Source organism: Glycine soja, chromosome 18, assembly GCF_004193775.1.
Source record: "Glycine soja cultivar W05 chromosome 18, ASM419377v2, whole genome shotgun sequence".
Classification (NCBI taxonomy): domain Eukaryota; kingdom Viridiplantae; phylum Streptophyta; class Magnoliopsida; order Fabales; family Fabaceae; genus Glycine; species Glycine soja.
This window is the reverse complement of record NC_041019.1, coordinates 1,178,828-1,198,994: the sequence shown is the minus strand read 5'-3', so window position 1 is coordinate 1,198,994 and position 20,167 is coordinate 1,178,828. Positions and strand designations below refer to the sequence as shown.

General features: G+C 34.5%; 1 protein-coding gene across 1 annotated transcript; it reads right to left on the bottom strand.

Annotated features, from left to right (window-relative positions):
- Window positions 1-635: 635 nt before the first annotated feature.
- Window positions 636-20,021, bottom strand: LOC114395931 (small subunit processome component 20 homolog). The gene is made up of 31 exons (XM_028357799.1): window positions 19,856-20,021; window positions 19,502-19,624; window positions 19,068-19,225; window positions 18,486-18,530; window positions 18,258-18,336; window positions 18,075-18,148; window positions 16,708-16,814; window positions 16,330-16,512; window positions 15,332-15,535; window positions 14,412-14,643; window positions 14,252-14,323; window positions 13,814-14,163; window positions 13,287-13,479; window positions 12,614-12,860; window positions 12,188-12,527; window positions 11,591-11,765; window positions 11,328-11,468; window positions 10,960-11,221; window positions 10,377-10,832; window positions 9,507-9,970; window positions 8,239-8,375; window positions 7,959-8,140; window positions 7,469-7,849; window positions 7,031-7,156; window positions 6,778-6,843; window positions 4,918-6,701; window positions 4,544-4,823; window positions 3,543-3,776; window positions 2,361-2,897; window positions 2,136-2,268; window positions 636-1,579 (listed from the first exon to the last, which is right to left on the bottom strand). The coding sequence occupies exons 1-31, from the start codon at window positions 19,922-19,924 to the stop codon at window positions 1,323-1,325; spliced, it is 8,091 nt and encodes a 2,696-aa protein (XP_028213600.1). The 5' UTR covers window positions 19,925-20,021; the 3' UTR covers window positions 636-1,322.
- Window positions 20,022-20,167: the final 146 nt, after the last annotated feature.

The following is a 20,167-nucleotide window of genomic DNA, read 5'->3' as shown; positions in this document are numbered from 1 at the left end:
ACCTACTAGTAACGCTTGGATATATTTGTCGCACATTATATTTCCAATTATAATAATTTGTCACAATATTATATGACAACTATACCCATATACTGATAATTAGATATGATCATATTGACAATCATTTAATGAAAAATTTATCCCTCTGTGCCACACAGGTTATTTTATTAACAGTTAACAGTCGGATATATTTGTCGCACTTTTAACACTTTCAGACTAAATTTTGTATTTTTATTTTTCAGGGACGCATTTGTCAACAAATTACACATTCAGAAACAAAAATAATTGTTTACCCAAAAAAAATATACACATGAAATTTAAGAATAATATTTCCTTTGTTTAGTTTTAAGTCTTGAAGATAGTATATAATTCAGTCAGAGCACAGAATACAACTAATCTAATATGATGAAATAGAGAATCCAATATAACCTAAGATAATGATCGTTTTTACAGAGCTTAAAAGATGAGAATGGGCGACATCAACTCCGTTTTCGGGTAAATAAAAAAATGAGATAAAAAAAACGAAGTTGTTTAATAATTAGTGAAAAAAGGTAAAATAGAGTGAAAATGAGATAAAAGAATAAATAAATATATTAATAATAACTCTTCTATTTTTCACTTGAAATTTATTAGACTAGAGAAAACTGTAAGTAATATTACTAGAAAGAATTATATGGAATTGTATGTCATGATCCAAGAATGACATTGGGTAGAAAGCAAAACAAGAAACGAACAACAAAAATCCAAAAGAATATTCTCCCCTAATGCTGTATTTCTTTTTATCCTCTAGTCTGTACAGCAAAAATTTGGATATACGCTACAAACAATTTTCATAAATAAGTATCGTTAAGCGAATCATTCATGCTTCAAGCCGCATATATAAGTGGAGAGTCCAATTGAGTTGGTAGTATGTATGAAGTGCTGACTATTGTACACTAAAAAATAAGTGGAGAGTTCAAGCACAGTAGGCTGACCAACAACTGCCTGCTATAGCTGTGAATTGACTTTTTTTTTCTTTTACAAGATATGTTTGTTACCATCTATCATGAAAATTATGAAGAAAATTCCACAAAGCCACCATTTTTCTTCAAACAACCAGGTGACATTGACATGGCTTCATTTATACCTGAAAACCCTGCGTAGATGGAACATTCATAAGATGGCATCTCACATCTCAATTTTTTAGCAAACGAGATTATCTCCAGGAGTATCTTGGTTCATGGCAAGATCAGTGATTTTACGAAAACCTCAATACAGGAGCACTCACAGTGCCAAACTAGAGGTACAGAGATATGGACATTTCTCCTCACACCTCCTTTCAATCAACGCATCCACCTCCCCATTTTTATTGTCGTAATCTTTCTCTTTTTGTTAGCACGATTCTTGGCAGTAATTCTTAACTTCCGTTTGGCATTTCGCATCGGATTGATAACGGCCATGAGCTTTTCTTCTTGTCTCCTCTTATTTCTTTTCAATTTAAGGTTCTTCCTGATAAGGTTGTAAACTTGCACAAAGTTCTGAGTACCCAAAATATTCTCTAGTTTTTTACAGGTGTCTTCTGCCAACTTCTTGACATTATCTGGTAAAAAACAACCATGCTCAGTAATATGTCAGAAAGAATTAGAAGAGGAAAGAAGAGAAGCGATAAACAAAAAATATTAGGTAGAGTAGTAACAATTAACAAAACATTAGAACATTAGGCATGACTAGTCACCCTCACCCCATCACCAAAAAAAATATGGAATATAAAAGGTAAAGAAAGTCTTGGTGGATGGATCAGAATCCTCCCTCTCGTTAATAACAAGAAAGGATCATGTTAGGAAAAAGACACAAATTATAGCAGGACCCACATTTATTTATGTAGGCTCCATTGATTTTTTATGGTATCTTTCTGTCCCATAACATGACCCTCTCACGTTAGTAATGTGAGAGGATTCTGATTCTGATAGGACAACATAGCCAGCCATACAAAAAATTTACAAAAAACAATTCTACACAACATTTCAGTAAGATGGTTACCTATCACAAACTTAGAATTTATCTACTATCTACTATACAGAAAATTAAGGAAATACAAGAGAGGAAACAAGCAAATTTAGGCTGCATTTCTACATATCCTAGTTAGAAAAACTAACCAGTAACAACTTTTCCCGCAAATCCTTCACAAACTTTATATAGAGGCAACAAGATCACGTGTGCATAGTGTTGGCAGTCATCCTGACTAATCTGCGCCATAATATTCCCAAAACTGTTGAAGACTATTCCCATCTGTGTTAAGCAAGAGAAATAGGATATAATATTAATCATAGGCACAATGAACAAGACTAAAGAATGCACATGCAAAGAGCTTGTGTACCAACCTGAATAACATCCATTTGGAGGGCAATCTTCCCCATTTTCCGGAGCAATAATGAGACTAGTGCACGTTGAGCATTGTCAACATTCAGCTGATTGTTATCTTCATATATAGAAGAGAAAGATGAGGACATGAACATGCTTCTTCCTTTACTTGAATCAAGCAAGTCAAAAGCTTTAAGAAACCGATCCTTTTCTTGTTGCTCAAGAGTAGACCAGAATGCAGGGGGATCTATACATGCATTTTGCCCCATCAAAGAATGCACACCACAGATAGCAAAGACAATATTCTGGGTCATCAGGCTGCTGTCAGCATCATTTATGAATGGCATTTTTAGTTGGCAGCAAAGAGAAGTGGCTATTAAAAATAGTCTACTTGGACTCATAATAAAATAACTTCTTAAGGAGCTTCCATTAGTTTCTCTGCTAACATCTGTTGCACGTGCAAAGTATAGGGCTACAAGGCGAACTGATCTGTTGCGTATCCATGAATGCGGGTGCAACAGCATCTCAGATATTGCTTCCCATATATCCTGAAATGTCTGTACAAAATATTACATGTCAACATGTCAGAGTGCTTGCTATGAAATGTGGGAAACTGAAGAGTGGAAAGTTAAATGGTAAAGTTTTGATTATTCCCACATTAGTGCTTGTATGGCAGGAAAAAACTGCCTACACTCTACAGTATAGAGCTTCCACCCAGCAGTGAGTTTATAGAAGAGTTATTACAAGACATGGTATCAGAACCTTGTCATTCCATTGTTCTTAACAAGATTAAAATTGCAGCACAAGGGGTTGGATCTATGAATTTTCCATGCTTCAAGCCCAAAAATTCTTTCATCTGAGCATGTTAAAGACACAAATGATAAAACCATGCATAGGCCTAGCAGTAACAGCTTAAGGTTTTAGTTTGTTCCGATTAATTACCAAATAGCTCATCCTATCAAAACCCAAAATCAAATAGTTCATTTTAGTTGTATTTCTAACAACTTTAACCATTCCTTTTCCTTCATAACTCCAGCCAAAACCCAAAGTCAAATAAAATTACAGACTCAAATGAGCCAGCTAGCAATCCACATGGCCTTTTTTATAAAGAGATTTCGTAGACTACATGTCATGTCATAAGCAATGCATATATACATGTCAATGTCTGAATCCAAATATATTTATTAGACACAGAGATTTACCTCAAGATACTTTGCAAAGCATAAATCACGGAACTGATTAATCATCTTCTCTAACATAACAAGAGAATAGTATGCCTCCTTCCAAAGCGGAATGGCAGATTCAGCAGAAAAGCCCTCTTGCCTGTTAGTAACTGCATCTACGGCAGAATGCAAGATGTGTTTAGTCACAGGCAAAATACAATTTATATGTTCCTGAAATCCTTTCTTTTTTACTTCAATCAGCAGCCCCAGAACCTGTATCGGCAATTTCAGAGGTCAATATGAATGATGCTGACAGGAAAAATTAAAAATGTTCTATGCTGAAATAATTTTCATGATTAATGTCAAACAAAAAAATGGAATTAAATCAAACACAAAATGGATTGGTTCTTGATTCTTCCTGTGATTACCAAAGCAAGTCTTTCCTCCAGTTTCTTACTTTGTGGAGAAAGATTCCTGTGACAATCCTATATGAAAAACCAAAGCTATCTAAATCCCAACATCAAGTATTTCCTTTGAACAGTAGTTCTGAGCATCATTAATACTAATTACTATTCATACACTACACAAAGCTCTTTCTTCAATAAAGTGCACTAGGTGTGGTTCTACTTGCAAACACCAGTCATTTAATGTAATGCTCTGCAGCCATTGTATTAGGAATTTTTTGGTAACTGTTAGGTGTGTCATCCGAGTTTAGACTCATTTCTTTCCATTAAACATGTGATGTAATAGGAGTACAGAAATAAACATTTTATGCCAACATGGCATCTATACTGTCCTTTGGAATATTTGGTCAGAAAGTAATGCTTGTATTTCCAACAGTTCTTCCTATCATATTACAAGCAAACCCAAGGAACAAAAAAATATTAACTACAAAAGACACCACATAAGCATGATATGGTAAGACCATGGCACATTACAAGCAAACCCAAAAAAAATATCAATATATTGAGGTGATATAATATTGAAATTTATGCTTTCTAATAAATTTATGATTCACAAGACATTTTAGAGAACATTACCTGAGCAGCTGCACCCCATAGTTGCTGCTTGCCACCCAAATACCAAGAAAGAGCATACTCAAGAATAGATTTAAGTGAATTAGGACTAACAGAACTAATGAGCTTCTTTATAGCAGCCCCACTCATAGAACGAACAATATTATCATTGTCATTGGCTAAGCACGCTACCAAATGGACAAACAATATATGTGATTGTTCATCCAAAACACTTCTTGGAAATTTGACAATAATAGCATGAATCATTTCAAGAACAGATTCCCGTCCAGTTGAATGTTCATACCTGTAAAGGATTAAAACATCCACACGGCTAAAATCAATCTTTGAAAAAGAAAATATAATATTAATAACAAAAAAAAACTAGCTGAAACACTTGCCTCAAATTTGAGAGCAGGAAATCAAGATGTTGTTGCAAGCGTTTCTCTGAAAGTTGATAATCAAGCAGAAACTGCAACAGAATTTTACTGCATTTTTTGCGAACGGGTTCCATTTGACTTGTCACCATCAGTTCAGCAACCGTAGTAACAAGATCATATATCTCAGGTACCACCATCTTGTGACTGACAATTCCCTTTAGAAGTGACAGGGCCACCAACGATGGATTTTTTTCAAGATCAAGAAATATAGGAAGATGAATTAATAAACTTATTTGATCTGAGGTGAGAGAAATTTTAGTGTTCCTCAAAAGCACAGTCAGCAAAGTCAAGCAAGACTGCATTAAAGGACTGATAGAGTTCACCGAACCATGAGCAATATCCAACAGAGCAGCCTTTACTCTCTCAGCATGTTGTTGAAGGGATGGTAAAGGCAACTTTACCAGTATAGCAAGGCACCCAAGGGAAGTAGATAAGATATCCTCATACTTAGAGCATAAGCCATCACATAATAGCTTGACAAAAGGGTCTAATAAGGATAAAGTATTTTCATCTTTTACATCCTGTTTCATACTCTTCATTCGCTTATGAAATATTCTGAGACCAAACACTGTAATAAGGTGTGAACACAATAAGCCATTAGCAACTACATGGCCTGTAGAAATTCTTTTGGCATTAATACGGCTATCTTTGCCTTCCAATTTCAACAATTTATTCTCGTGCCAACCAATTTCGTCATTTAATCCATCTTCAATAATGCCATAAACAAATATAAATAGATCAGTCTGATCTACAGAGGGGTTGCTTTCAATACCAGTAGCTATATGTTGCAACATATTTTCCAATTTTCCTTTTACATTTGGTGTGATGTGCTTCTTCAAATGAGCAGTCACTGGTGCAAGGAGCTTCAGTGCATAGCTTTTGAATGTTACATTTTGGGCCACCAATTTCAAGCTTTCAAATGATTTTTTCCTCCTTGTTTCTTTCATTTTTGAAGCTATCTTTTCCACCTCCTTTTGCTCAGCAACATCTCCAAGAATGTCATTCTCTATCACAGAAAGCAGATCCTCCAAACAGTAATCTATCTTTCCAGCAACTGGACTTGAAAGACACTTGGACAAAATAAAATTAAGCGTGTATCCTAAGACATGAAGTTCATATCCTCGTCTCAAGGTAGATTGCAAAACCTTGAGAATAAATTGCAAGTATTCCAATCCAAGTTCTTTCAAACAAGTAGCCAATGCCGACCTGGCTTCATCACGAATGCTTTCTAGATGGCTCTTCAAGAAGTTTGAAATTCGATGAACAATTGTTGGAAGATACAAGTCCATCACATCTCCTGGAAGTAATTTAAGTAACTTCAGTGCAGCAAGACTGATATTTACATTGACTTTTTCAGAATCAGAATTCAGTAACTTCTGTATCTTTGGAAGCACAACTTTATACAGGCATGTCTGTATCTCTTTGTTCACATCAGTATCAGTTATATCCATGTCAGAAACTCCACCCAAAGATTCCTTAGGTTCTTTATTGTGAGGAACTTCTGAAAAGTGAAATTTATCCAAAATACTGCAAATCAGGCGTATGAAGAGTTTCTGTTTGTCTGGACTACGGGATGCACCCCAAAAACATCTGATCAATAATGCATAGTATGACTTCCATCCCATCTGACCAGATACAGAAGCAATGGTTTCTATGCATGCATTTTTCATATGTTCTGCCTTTCCTTCTTTCTCATCATACAACATGTTGAAGAAGAGTCGCATGAACACTTTCTCAGTGATGAACTGGTAGTAAACAATAAAATAATTAAATTTCAGTAACTAGGAAAAATACTTTCATTTGAAAGGATAAAGTTACTACCTCTGAAAACTTGTTCACACTGATAACATTCCGAAACCAAGACAATGCCTTGACTCTCTTACGTATCTGCAACATCAATTGTACTTACATGAGACATTCTGCAAGCATTTAAATAACTACACCAGAACTAAAGAACTAACAAATGAATAACAAGAATTAAAGTTTATAATAAGCAAAAGCAGAAGAAAACTGTTTCATTAGAAAATAATGACAGTAAACATATAGCCATGAAATGTTTGGAATAAAAACATACCACCGAGTCAGTTATATTGTCAAAAAAATTCACTTCACCATCCTCATTGCACAAGACCATAAGTGATTTGAGGTTTGACACTTCCGGAAGCTTCAACACCATTTGATGTAACAATTTTATCCATCCCTGCAACAACATAAACCAGTGTAAAAAGTAAAAACATAAATATACAACTATTTATTTATAATTTAAGCTTACATTTTCAAATAGAAATAAACATAGTATTTATGCCAATTTACTATTCTCATTATCCTTGCAATGATAAAAAGTAGGAATGGCAACAAATTTGCCCACTTATATGTGAGACAGACGTGTGCTGCCACAAAGGCAGACATAGGAAAAAGGCCAACTATATGCACATATATGATGGAACTTCATATAATTATGATACAGTACCTAACACTTAAAAATGATTTATGACTGAAGTTTAACAAATACCTTTATAACTGAAAGTGATCCGTCCATCGCATCTGCCATATGCTTCAAGAGAAATTTCTTTGCTGTACGCTGGATGCAAGATTTTGTCCAACAACTATCAGTGTTTCTCATCACTGACAACTGTTCTTCACTGTTTCCTTCTTGGCAAAGGATATGAGCAGAAAAATCAACAAAAGACAGCAATGAACTATATGCACTAAACATAAAAGTTGTTTCTTCTGATGACATGTCATGCACACAATGTGATAAAATAAGTAATGCATGCTCCACTTGAACGCTTCTGAAGAAATCAGTATTAATGATTCCGTAAGCATTTAAAATGGCATCATGATCAAGCCAACCCAAAGTAGATGTTGCATTCAGCTGTCGAAGAAGTTTTGCCTGCATCCCAATAAAATAGTAGAGAAAAATTAAAGAAACAGGGAATGTGGTATGGTTTTTTTCGAAAGAAATATGCATGGATCAAGGGAGACAAAAGAACAGGGATTACCACTGAGAGTAAAGATGCATCAGAAGCTACAAGAGCATCAAGAAGATCACATATTCTCAAACGCATATCCAACTCAGCCGAAATATATAAGGGAGAAACAGCACTTAGAATTTTAGCGGTACTTCCATGTCCTAGTATCGGTATAATATTTTGAATGACTTGCAAAGCTTCAACCCTAACATCTATAACCAAGAGAGTTTCAGTATTAATGCAGGAATTAAGTTGTCAAAAAGGCAAAGGATGAAAAGAGAACAAGTGTGGATATACACTATTCTCTCACCAGAATTTTGAGTTTTATTTTCCAAGAACAGAAGCAATATGTCCACAAACTGCTTTGCCAACTCTGCCTCGCTGATGTACTTGGGCAAAAATTCTAAAATTCTTATTACTGTCTCACCAGGAGATTTGATCAGCTTTCTGTCCAAGAAAAAAGAGAGCAAAACATTAAGTGCTCAACTCCTCATTCTCCTACATGTGTTCTCATACATAAAAGAATGTTGTTTATTTCATACATAATATGCAATAAAAAAAATATAATAAGGCATCAGACTTTCATATGATAAAATTATCATGTCAACACATTTCCTGAGTATGTTAGTACATAATCTTGTTATTTTTCAAATAATCAGATTGTGTTTGCCCAATCTCCTGCCCTGCCTCATGCACTAGAAACTTCCAAATAAATTATGCAAAGGTATTTGTTCCACTTGCAATCCTAATCCTATTGATAAACTTCACTGCTTACCTCCTTTCTACTATGCCATTATATAGTCTTTGTTCTCTATTTCTAAACTGTCAAGGACCAACTTCCTAAAAGCTTAAGCAGAAAGCACATAAATGATTTTATGCTAACACGCTCCCTCACACTGGGGCCTTTGGCCTTGAAGCACAGGCCCACTACCTTTGCATGAAGTCAAATTTTATTATAAGAATGGAAGCAACAAGGAACTCCTAACCACTTGGTCATAGAGACACTAATATATGTCAAGGACCAATTCTCCTAAAATGCTTAAGTTGTTAGGTGAAAGTGCACCATTGTTTATATCTAATATATACCACAAACAGGTAAAGCTCTCAGACACCCAGAATAACAGCAACCCTTAATTAACAAAAAACAACTGCTTGACACACTAATGACCAGTTATCAGTTTTCATTCAGATCTATATTTTCAGCATTGGTCTAGATGGGAAAATTGATTGTCCAAAGGCCCTTCCTAGATGCTTGTATTTGAGCTTGATTATGGAGATTGTAGATACTTAATCACATGTGACACTTACAATTTTTGTTTACCTCATGCTCCTTACAGCTACCATTCATCACTGCCCCTTATCAACTAGACTGTAAAAATTCTTTCTTGCATAGAGAACCACAGGGTATTTTGTATCATTGTTAACAGTTACTTTATATTGTGTAGGAGTAAAATACAATTACCAAACCAAATGCAGAGACTGAGTATTGAGTTAGCAGCAACATGCACACTTACATGGTTAAACTAATTAATTTGGCAACTAAAATTGAGAGAGCTTAAGCAAATAGAACTAATATACCTCTTGATTGCATTATCACTTCCAAATAAACAGCACATGCTGTCCATCAGTACTTTAATATTTGAAAGTAAAACTCTTTGAGCAGAATTGTCTTCATCATTAAACTCATTGTCAAGGCTTAATAAGTTTTCAACAAACTTTAGAACACAATATATAACAGCTTCAGAAGCTGAATTGACAGAGATAATGGAAAATATATCAGGTACAAGACTTTCTTTCCTGTATAATAGTGCTACAAGTTTATTGTTTGCACTCATGGCCAAAAAGCAAGATAACAGTGAACTTGGTTTCTCGCTACTAGCAGCCTCTTGTTTAAATTTATCAACCAGCGGTTTTACTGCAGAAAAGAATCTGTCCCACAAATCAGAACTAAATTCATGATCTTCGTACTTATTGAGTACAAGGGAAATAATTTTCAGGCACAGAGATCTCATATCCTTCAGCTGGTTCAAAGTACCATTAATCTGCACAAACAAATTAAAAACTAGAATATTCAATAAAACAGACAATAAAGATCATAAGAAGGAAAAGTTATGATTCCATCCACATCCAGTAGCTCAGTTAATCTAGTTTTAGTTGCCATCAAGCAACAAGAAGGAGACAATTATAACAAGCAACATAGCAAAGCAACCATCACTGCCACTAAAACATCCACAAAAGATTCAACAACAAGAAAAACAAAGCCTTAGCTCTTATCCCACAAAAGTTGATAAAAAAAGTTAATTTTATTCAAGCACACCAAATGCCAGTGCTAATCACTATTTGTGCCAACATCTACCCTGAAACATTTATTTCATTCTCAAGTTCACTTAGATAGTTCACTACACATTAAAATTTGCATTCAGCATGAAACCATGAACATAATTTTACCTGGGTTTGGTTTGTTGGCACACTGTCCTCCCCAAGAGAATTTGAGCTAGTGCTACAATTGTGCTGATCTGAAGGAAGCCCATTCAAATTTGCATGGAGACTTGAAGTGCAGCTCTCCAATAACCGAACAACACACCCCACCAGTAGATCAAGAAAAGGCCTGATATGCAATTCATCAAAAACCCCAATAATGTCTTCAATGACATGCAAAAAACCATATTTCTTTTTCCAGGATAGGTTTGCTATATTGTCCAAAGTAAAATATTCCAACAAAGCATCAGCTTGAAATTCATCAATAGAAACTTTATCTGAAGTCCAAAACAAGTTAGCAGGCCCATCAGTTTTCTTCACTATTTGCAAGGGCTTTATCAGTAGTGCAAAGAAAAGAGGCAGCTCAACAACATCAAGTCCAGCTATGAAACTAAGAATAGATTTCCGATGACAAATGCTTGCTTTCTGACAAATAAAAAAATGACAAATGATTAGTCTACAAAGTTAAAGGCAAATGAAAAGCATGTGTGACAAAAAAAAAATAGGATGACAGAAATATAAAACAACCTCAAGATACTCAAATTGAGTATACCTTTCGAGATGCAAGTCCTTTCAACTTTCTTACTCTCGGCATCAAAAGACGGATAACTAATGGCACAAGATAAGCCCGGTGGCATTCTTCAATTATTTCAGATTCTCTCGATAAACTCCATGTTGTCAGTTCCTCCCTTAAATTTTTTGAACTAATCAAGTTTCTTAAATGTTCAACATATGGTAAAATATAATCATCCTTCCAGATTAACAGGCAATCCAAAACTCTCATCTGTATTTCAGTATCATTTTCTTCTAAAAGCCTGCCAAATACCCAAAAACAGAAAGGAAAAAAAAGTATGTTTAAAATAGAAGACCATGTGAAAGAAACATTGCAGTATAAGATACATAATTGAATTGCACATCAACCTATGCTGCAGAACATCCTTAAGAAACTGGCCACAGTAAAATGACTTGGGATTTTTCATCAGCTTCAACAAATTTAACCATTCTTTTAAGATGGCCTTCCACTCTTTCCCTTTACAAGCATGAGAATCAAACAATCCCACACTGCAATTTCATTTTGCAAATGAAAAAAAATTGTCAAACATGGTAATTTAAGTCAAGCTTAAGATGTTCATATAGTTCAATGTCATGCTTCATGAAAGAGACAAAATACAGTAAATATTTACCTTACAAGATCAGGATATCCCAAAAACTTCAAAAATAAAGGAATGAATTGCCGAGAGCGAGGTTCAATAACAGTTGGAATTTTTTGCAAAGCTTGCAGCAATAATGCTAATATTGTTACAGATGGTGTGCTATCAGATGCATGATAGACAAACAATTTGAAACAATCAACTAAACCTGAGAAACAAAATCAACTTGATTACCAGGCCTGCAGGATGGCAGATCATGAATATAATCTCAAAAGTCGAGAACTTAAATGGCAACTTTTCCTTACATAACACCCACCAAAATAGTAATAATTAAATTTTTGTTATTTTTCTATATATTGTAAAAAATAAAAGTTAGGAATTTGAAGTTTTTGAAGAAAAAAATTACAAAATCTAACACATCAACTTTTTATTTGGGTTATTACCAACTAAGCTAAATGCAAACTAATTAATTATAATTTCACAGAATATATTGAACTCACGTCCAATTCACCAACAATTAACCAATTACATATAAAATAGTGTCCAAGTCTCACGCCTATGACATCCTGTACGCAAAATGGGGAAGAACTGAGGAACATTATGGATGGTGTAAATAAAATTCAAACGTACCAGCTGGCTGATCAAACAATGCACCATTGACACTCCCGTGCAAGTTAGAAGGGGTATCAAAAATTGTTTGGCACCTTTCTAGATAAGCAACAAGGCTATCCCATACACGTAAAAAATGTAGGCTAATCAAGACAGCAATACATTCTAATACGGGATTCCATAAGTAGCTAAATCGATTATTCAAGATGCCAAACAATCCGTTCAAAACAAGAGGCACATAAACATTAGGAATCCTTCCAGCAGATAGTTCCATCTGTATTTTGGAAATGAATAGCTGAATGCTTCTGCTTGAAGAAATTGAAATAGGAGTTGTTTCAATAGAAAGGAGCAACAGCAGAGCCTGTCATTTCACCAAAAAGCACACTGACATACTGAAGCTTAAGTTAAAAAAGCGGAACAGAATATAAAAGATAGTAAGATACATACATTATTTTCTGTGCATTCGACATTTAGAGTTGGAGAAACTTCAGTTTTCCTTTTCTTAGCAACTGGCTGATCCACTGAAGAATTTTCCCAACCCAAAGGTTTATAGTGACAAAGTATTTTAAGAGTTGAAATGCGAATCTCCTTGTCTGAATGATGTAAATTATCAGAAAATGTTGCCACTGCATCTGCAGTCTTTTCTTCAAGCTCTGGATGATAAATTCTATACACAGCGTCTTCCAACAAAGAACTGTGATATGCAAGTGAGAGGGTTACACAAGTACAGAGCTATAACTACTAATACACCTATTGACAAAATGGGACTACTATAGAATTGGTAGAGACAAATACACAAAATTATTTCTTGAAATTATGTAAAGTGGTCAATTTAGTCCCTAATATTACAAAAATGTCATTTTAGTACCCTAAAATTATTGAACGGTGTACATTTTAGTCCCTAGCACTACCAAACAATGATGGTCATTTTTAGTCCTCAAATTACAAATATATATATATATATATACACTAAAATGACTTGTGGTAATTTTAGGAAATAAATGACATTTTTATAATTTCAAGTACCAAATTGACTAACACTTTAATTTAAGGGATTAATTTGGTTGGAAAACAAGAAGAAATGTCTGGAAGCAATTAACATAAACATATGTTCACCTACCCATGCTTGAATTCCAAATAACCAGCAACAGCAAACAACACTTGTGGAGATGATTTATATCGTTTTGCAAGACTTAAAAACTTTCCAGTTTCATCAGCTCCATGGTTACTGTTGCTGTACAATCTGTTGAAAGAACTTAATGCAGCCCCTATAATGCTTTCCCAGGCCTTTTTAGACATATCTCCAATACAGTCTGCAGATAAAAACAGAGAGAAAAACAAAATAATATAAGAAATTGTATTTTCTATTTTTATTACCTACAGAATTCAACAGCAAAACACATGCAGCAAAATAGAAAAAAATAATTGTAAGATCAACAAATACAATAATCCAAGTGTAAACTCATAACCAGATATTTTCTTAATATGGTCCAATCCAGTTCAATATTATGATAGCAAGCACGACCTAGTCAAAACACAATGGAATACAGAATACCAGCTTTAATATAGCCTAGACACAAGGTTCTACAAGATTTCTCATCAGAAAATCATATCTGAAAGAATACAGGAATGAAGGTAATACAATACCAGATTTCACAGTCAGAAAATTATCTACAGCATCCACAAGCTCCACCATCAAGGACGGATTGGCACCAACAATACACATATGAGCATAGCAACTAACAGCTCCCCACAGCAGTGCCAACACTCCTTCATCAATTTGACATAATACATCAGCATGTGCAATATCATTTATTTTTCCCTTCCAACAACATATTATCTCTTGTAAACGACTGCAAATTCTAGTCAGTGGTGCTTCTTCACTTGTTCCATCTACAAAATCTGAGTTCTGTTTATCCAATTGCATTTTCTCACAGAAAGATCGTAACAAATGTATGACCTCTTCCTCTGAAATCTCCATCAAATCATTCATTGCACTAAAAACAAGTCATAGAAGTCAAATATTTATATATGTATAATATTAAACAACAATTTGATCATGCACACACTCAATTATGAGGTTACCTTATAACATTTCTTCTGAAATGAAGTAAACAAAGATTCTCCTGTAGCAGTTCTCTAATGAAACGCAGCAAACTGGAATCCAAGCTCAAACATGTCAAGAGGGTATAGAAACAAGTTAAAGGGAATTCCAATATCATAATATCACTGTTCTGTTCATTACCTAGAGCTTGCTGATTTAAAAATTGGAGGTGATTCAAAAATCGGAGCCCACTTGAAAGCACACTCTGATATCATTGAGGTATTGCAATTACAGAGCCCTTTGAGAATGGCCAACATTAATTTCAAAATCTTATCAACAACTAAATATATATCTTCCTGTGAATCAATAACTCCACAAGGTTTGATAAATGTCTGCACTAGCAGCAGAACTAGTTCCAGCATAGGCTTATAATCTGCCAAAAATGCAATTAAAATCAATGCAAAACCACATAGACCACTCTAGCAACTTCCTAAAGAAAAGAAAATGCACACTATCCCTATGTCAAAAACATTACATTTGAACGGAAAAAAAAAATGCTATTAACACGATGCACACTTTGACGAAATGAAAATGAGATAATCTCAAGCCAACTGATAGCAATCGTACCTAAACTCAACCCATTCACTGACTCTTATTTATTACCCATTAATATATGTACACTTAATAAGTGATGAAGAGAAGCAAAAAAATACCAAACAGAAGCTATACCTATAAGCATATATTAACAAAACCAGGACTTGAAATTTTACTAATAAACCACAAGGGGTTGGACACTGATAAGCAAACTGCGCTCCTAATGGAGGACAAAGGTTCGGGTCCTAAAAGCCTCACATTTGGGAATGGCTTAACCATACCTTTCCATGGCGATTACTCTCATACTACTTCCAAGTGTAACAAAAATTTAAATAATAAAAGGAAAAGATAACATTATGGCGGATTCCCTAAACAAACTTAAAATTCAATCCATTTATCAAATACCAATATATGCTTATGATGAGTTTACTATAAAACTACCATAGTTTATTATCCTTGTCAATTAGCTCAACTTAGCTGAACAGATCAAAAGGAAAAGTTCTGTAACATAAAGTATTTCAACTTACCAGACACCTTTTGCCCATTTTGCACCTTTATAGCCGAGACAAGCACTGATAAAATATGTCGTAGGTGCCTGCTATTTCCAGTATTAAGACATTCATTTACTTCCTTATATATGCAATTCCATACCAAATCCAACTCCTTAGACTCCATCTTCTCGCATAGTTTCTTGAAGACAGATTTAACAATTTTCAGAATGATCATTGAATCTGAAATAGAGGCAGGTAGAAATAAGAAACAATGTGATAAAATGCATTACAAATCAACAAAATTATATCTACAGATAGCCAAATTGGCACTAGACCACAGTAAAAAAAACATCAGTTTCCTAAAGAGAGACAATAACCTGTCACAAGAATCCCATAAGTTTTAATAAAAATTAAAGAGAAATTTACAAGAGATACATAACAACAAAAAGCTTGATCGCACCAGGTGAGGACAGGAGACATGAGAAAAAGAAAATTGCACGGACCAATCAATTACTGGTTAACTTTACAAAGTTGAGAATGCGCGAGTTTCTTTCTATTCTAAAGAAAATAGCCTGCTTGGAGGCTAGATCATCAAATGGTGTCTGTCTGATGCTTACACATGGTTTTTCTAGTATTCATCAAGTGCTATGAATAAACCTTCAAAATGTTCACCACATTCCGTGTAATAACAAAATAACTATCTAATGAAAGCAAATTTCATATCTCACCAATTCCAAATATTCATAAAAACTACCATGGGAGGGAGATTTGGAAGATATTATGTTAAAAGGGACAAAGTAAATTCAAAATTGAGGTTGCTTGCATTCCTTAAATCCTTGTCTGGTTTGCAGGGGGATTTAACCAATGAAAAATGTATATTCTCCGATTAACAAAAAGATCAATCATATACTGATGATCATAGTATGTTATTGATATGATGTAGCCTAGCAGCTTGATTGAGCAACAATTACACAAATGATTTGTGAAATCAGAAGAATCAAAATACAATTCTTTTAACTGGAGAACAAGATTACCTTGGTCAGCTTTATCACCAATAGGATAAATTGCTTCACTAGTCAACAACTGTAACACTCGCTCTGCTTTTGAATGGAACCTGGATGAGTGACCTTTCATAATATTAAAAACCAATGCTTCAACACCTGACTCTCTACACAGAGATGGCTTCTTCACTGCATCATCAATTACTCTTCGGATTCCTGTTCCATTAAACAATAATAATAGAAGTTTGGCAACCATCCAAACAAATCAATAGAAGCATAATTACAGAAAGATTAAACCAGGAACCATTTTATTTAACAAGCCCTAGAAAATCAGGGGAATTGTTTAAAAATATAGAAAACAAGACAGAAGGGAGGGGGGAGCCACAACAAAATAATCAATAACATGACTACCTCTTTTGAGCTGCTCATCTGGGGCATTCCTCAAAACAAATGACATTGCTTCTGCCATGAATTGTTGGACATATTCTTTTGGATAATACCTCAATTTTGACGTGACCCTTGAGGAATCAATATCAAGAAAAACAACTCCAAAATTAGAAAAATCAGATTTTAATTCAGTGCCTGGTTGTAGAATAAAATAAACAATGTAATCAATCAGTTGTCCTTCAAGCCTAGCTAACTTGGTTGGGATAATTTTTTGCAAGTTCCATGTAAAGTGTTTAACAACCCTTGGTGGAACGTCCCTTTTCTCATTCTTAGATGCTAGCAACATTACCTTAGTACCCTTAAAGATAATATGATCAGGTATTGCGAGGTGCAGCAAGTTGCAAAATAAAAAAGTAGGATTCACATCTATTCCTATGTACTTTCAGTGTACTAGTCTATAAATATATCATATATTTTTTGCTGAGAAAAAAAAAAGTGATAGGAAATTGTCCCAACAATGCAAGTAATGCAGCAAGGCATTACTTCAAGACTTTTGTAAAATGGTTGTCTTTCTCATTTATACACACTTCCAGCCAATGGGCATGAAGAATAATTGAGTCTGTTAAAGCTATATGACCCAAAAAACTAAGGAATAACACAACCACAGTATGTCATTCCATTAAGTTTGTGTTGCTTTCGTGCATGGGGATCTATTGCTATTGCCTACAAAAGTGAACAGAGGTTTAATGTGAGTTTAATGCTTTAGCTCCTTTTTCAAGCTCTCCTACACCTCTTGCATCTCCTATAGCCAAAACACTCCACTGGGACAGAAACAGCATTTCAATTTTTTTAATAACACTTACTGATCTTATACTTCTAGTTTTGAAGGCCAGCATCATATTATAATCAATACTAGCCCCCATCTATTTTGTTTCTCATTCAATTTTCAGATCATGCTACCATTTTAAGGTTGTTGTAGTCTGTAGACTTAAATTAGGGGCCCTTCCATGTTTGCAAACCATATCCCTTTGAACTATATTAAGAATTTAAAATACAGTTTCTAAGATTTTTGCCTCAACTAGCTTTCTGCTTTATCACAAAATTGCTCAGTTAGAAAAGTATAAATTCTATTACAATAATAAATTACAATGCCCAATCAAGGAAAGGGAAGACTACTCTCAAATAATTCATTGATCAAATGAGATAAAGTGTAAGTAGTCAGTTCTAGTCCATATTTAATCTGATGCAAATTAAATTAATCCTTGGGATTTAACAAAATGGTGCAGGTAACGGCATACACATCCCAGAGTATTTCAGGGCTTGCAGCATAGTTAAGTTCATATGGTAATGAAAAAACAAAAAACTACAAAAGTTCAAACTCAACTACTCACTTGAGCACCTCTGATGGATTGCGTACAAGATATTTTTGCAGATACATCATAATGTATGACCATGACATGAATATCTGCATAAAAACAAACATTTCAAAAATTCACGCTTAACTAAGGAAACTACCAAAGAAGAAATGAACAAGATAGACTCATAAGAACATTTTCCAAAATGATAGAATATACCTGCTCAATGATATCTGGCTCCCTATCACCACCACTCTCAAGAAGAGAGACTAAAGAATCAACAATTCTTGGCAATAGACTAGAAAAGCCAATATCCATAATGAATAAGAAAACCATGTGAGCATTCTCGTTAAAAATATAAATGTGCAAGAGCTATGCAAGATTTGACAATTGAAATGAAGGGGAAACTCAAAAGAGCCAAAATTGTCAAAGTGATAAGCAACTTACGGAACAAATTCCTCTAGGAGATCCCTAGATAAAGCTGCAATTAACCTGTAAAACAAAGCCTTGAGATTTATTGGCAACAGCTGTAGAGCAACAGGAAAACAAAAAACACTGAAAATAACAACCAACTAGCCATTAATTAACCAAGTCCAAGGTTACCTGGTTGTTAACATTCAGTACAAATATAATAACACTGGTATAAATCAGAAAATATAATAGTATTTAATATTTACACGTGCGTATAGTAATTAGAACAGCATACTTATACAGCTAGATTCAAATACTAATAAATTTCGATAAATTTTCACAACTGAATTCAACCACTCAAAAAGAATCCCAAATCAATCAATCAATGTGTACATAAAGCTGAAGATAATAACTAGACCTGATAGGAAAGTCAGGAATGCACCAAAATTGTTGTTACTACCATGAATGCAAAATACTTGCTCCAATCACATTAAAACATACCATGTCCAAGTTTTTCAAAACAAAGTAATATGATTTATTGTTACCACTTCATCGTGTAACACACTACAATTCCGTATCAAGCAAAATGAAGTAATCCATGGAAAAAGACTAGCATACCTGAGAATTGGTTCAAGGGATAGCCTTGCTTTTATGTGCAACCTAGAAAGAAGCTTTGATATTAAAGATTCCTTGTGCAACAGCACCAGGGGCAATGTTTGTGTATAAGGCATAATTTCTTCATATAATGAAATGAAATCCTCAGCAGTGTTCAACTCCTGTATTTGACAATTAAAGCACATAATTTATACAAAGATTGACTGACTGAGATGAAGTAGAGGATCATGCTAGTAATAAAAGTCTGCAATTTTTTTTCTTTACACAATTAATGAATTTGGATTAGTATGCAACTCCTTCTCACCTGTCATTGCTTAAAGACATCGGCTATCACAACATGTTCCTCAAATGCAAATACAATCAATCAAAGAATGCAGCAAAGCAAATAAACAAGTAAAACAAAAAAGAGAGGAATTGAATTGTATATTAAAACATACCCTCCATTCTATAAGGCAGTCTCTGAAAAAAGAAGAACCCTCGGATGGCTCGGCTTTGACCTTATCAAGACTTCGATATACATTGATATCAATCTCATCTACTCTATCCGAGAATGACTTAAACTGTACATTCAATGATTTTTAAAATTAGAAGAAGAAAATGTCACGCAAATAATACAAAAGAGCATACAGATAACAAAATTTCAACGATAACTGGTAGCTACTTCGCAATGAAAAGCTTCAGAGAAGGCTTTTATCAATTCGAAAATAAAGTACTAATTTGTAACAAAGGCGGGGTTTAGGGTTTTAGCAGAAACAACAGAAAAACAGAGAGAGAGAGAGAAGAAAGCTTACGACAAAACGGCGTCCTCCAGGGGACTTGTTGAGAGACTTAACAGCTCGAGCTTGTGAAGCCGTCGCCATGTTCTGTTCTGTTGAAGTGTTAGTGTTACAGTTGCAGCAGAGATGCCGCCAGAGAAAGCGAAGAGAGTAGGGGTTTGCTTTTCCCCCACAATAAAAAGGAAAAGGAATGGAGGGAACAAAACCGACTCAGCTATCAATTGAGTTAAGTCCATTGGGCCAGCCCATTCCCAACAGGTTTTCTTGTATTTGCTATACCACACCCTTTTTGGCTAAGTATGTTCTCCTTCCCTATTTTTTTTTTAA

Excerpts from the sequence above, each read along its gene's own strand:
- LOC114395931 (XM_028357799.1), bottom strand. The coding sequence starts at position 19,924 with ATGGCGACGGCTTCACAAGCTCGAGCTGTTAAGTCTCTCAACAAGTCC. Across the intron at positions 19,625-19,855 it reads CTGGAGGACGCCGTTTTGTC|TTTAAGTCATTCTCGGATAG; the intron begins GTAAGCTTTCTT and ends TTGAATGTACAG. Across the intron at positions 14,644-15,331 it reads AAATGGGCAAAAGGTGTCTG|ATTATAAGCCTATGCTGGAA; the intron begins GTAAGTTGAAAT and ends CATTTTTGGCAG.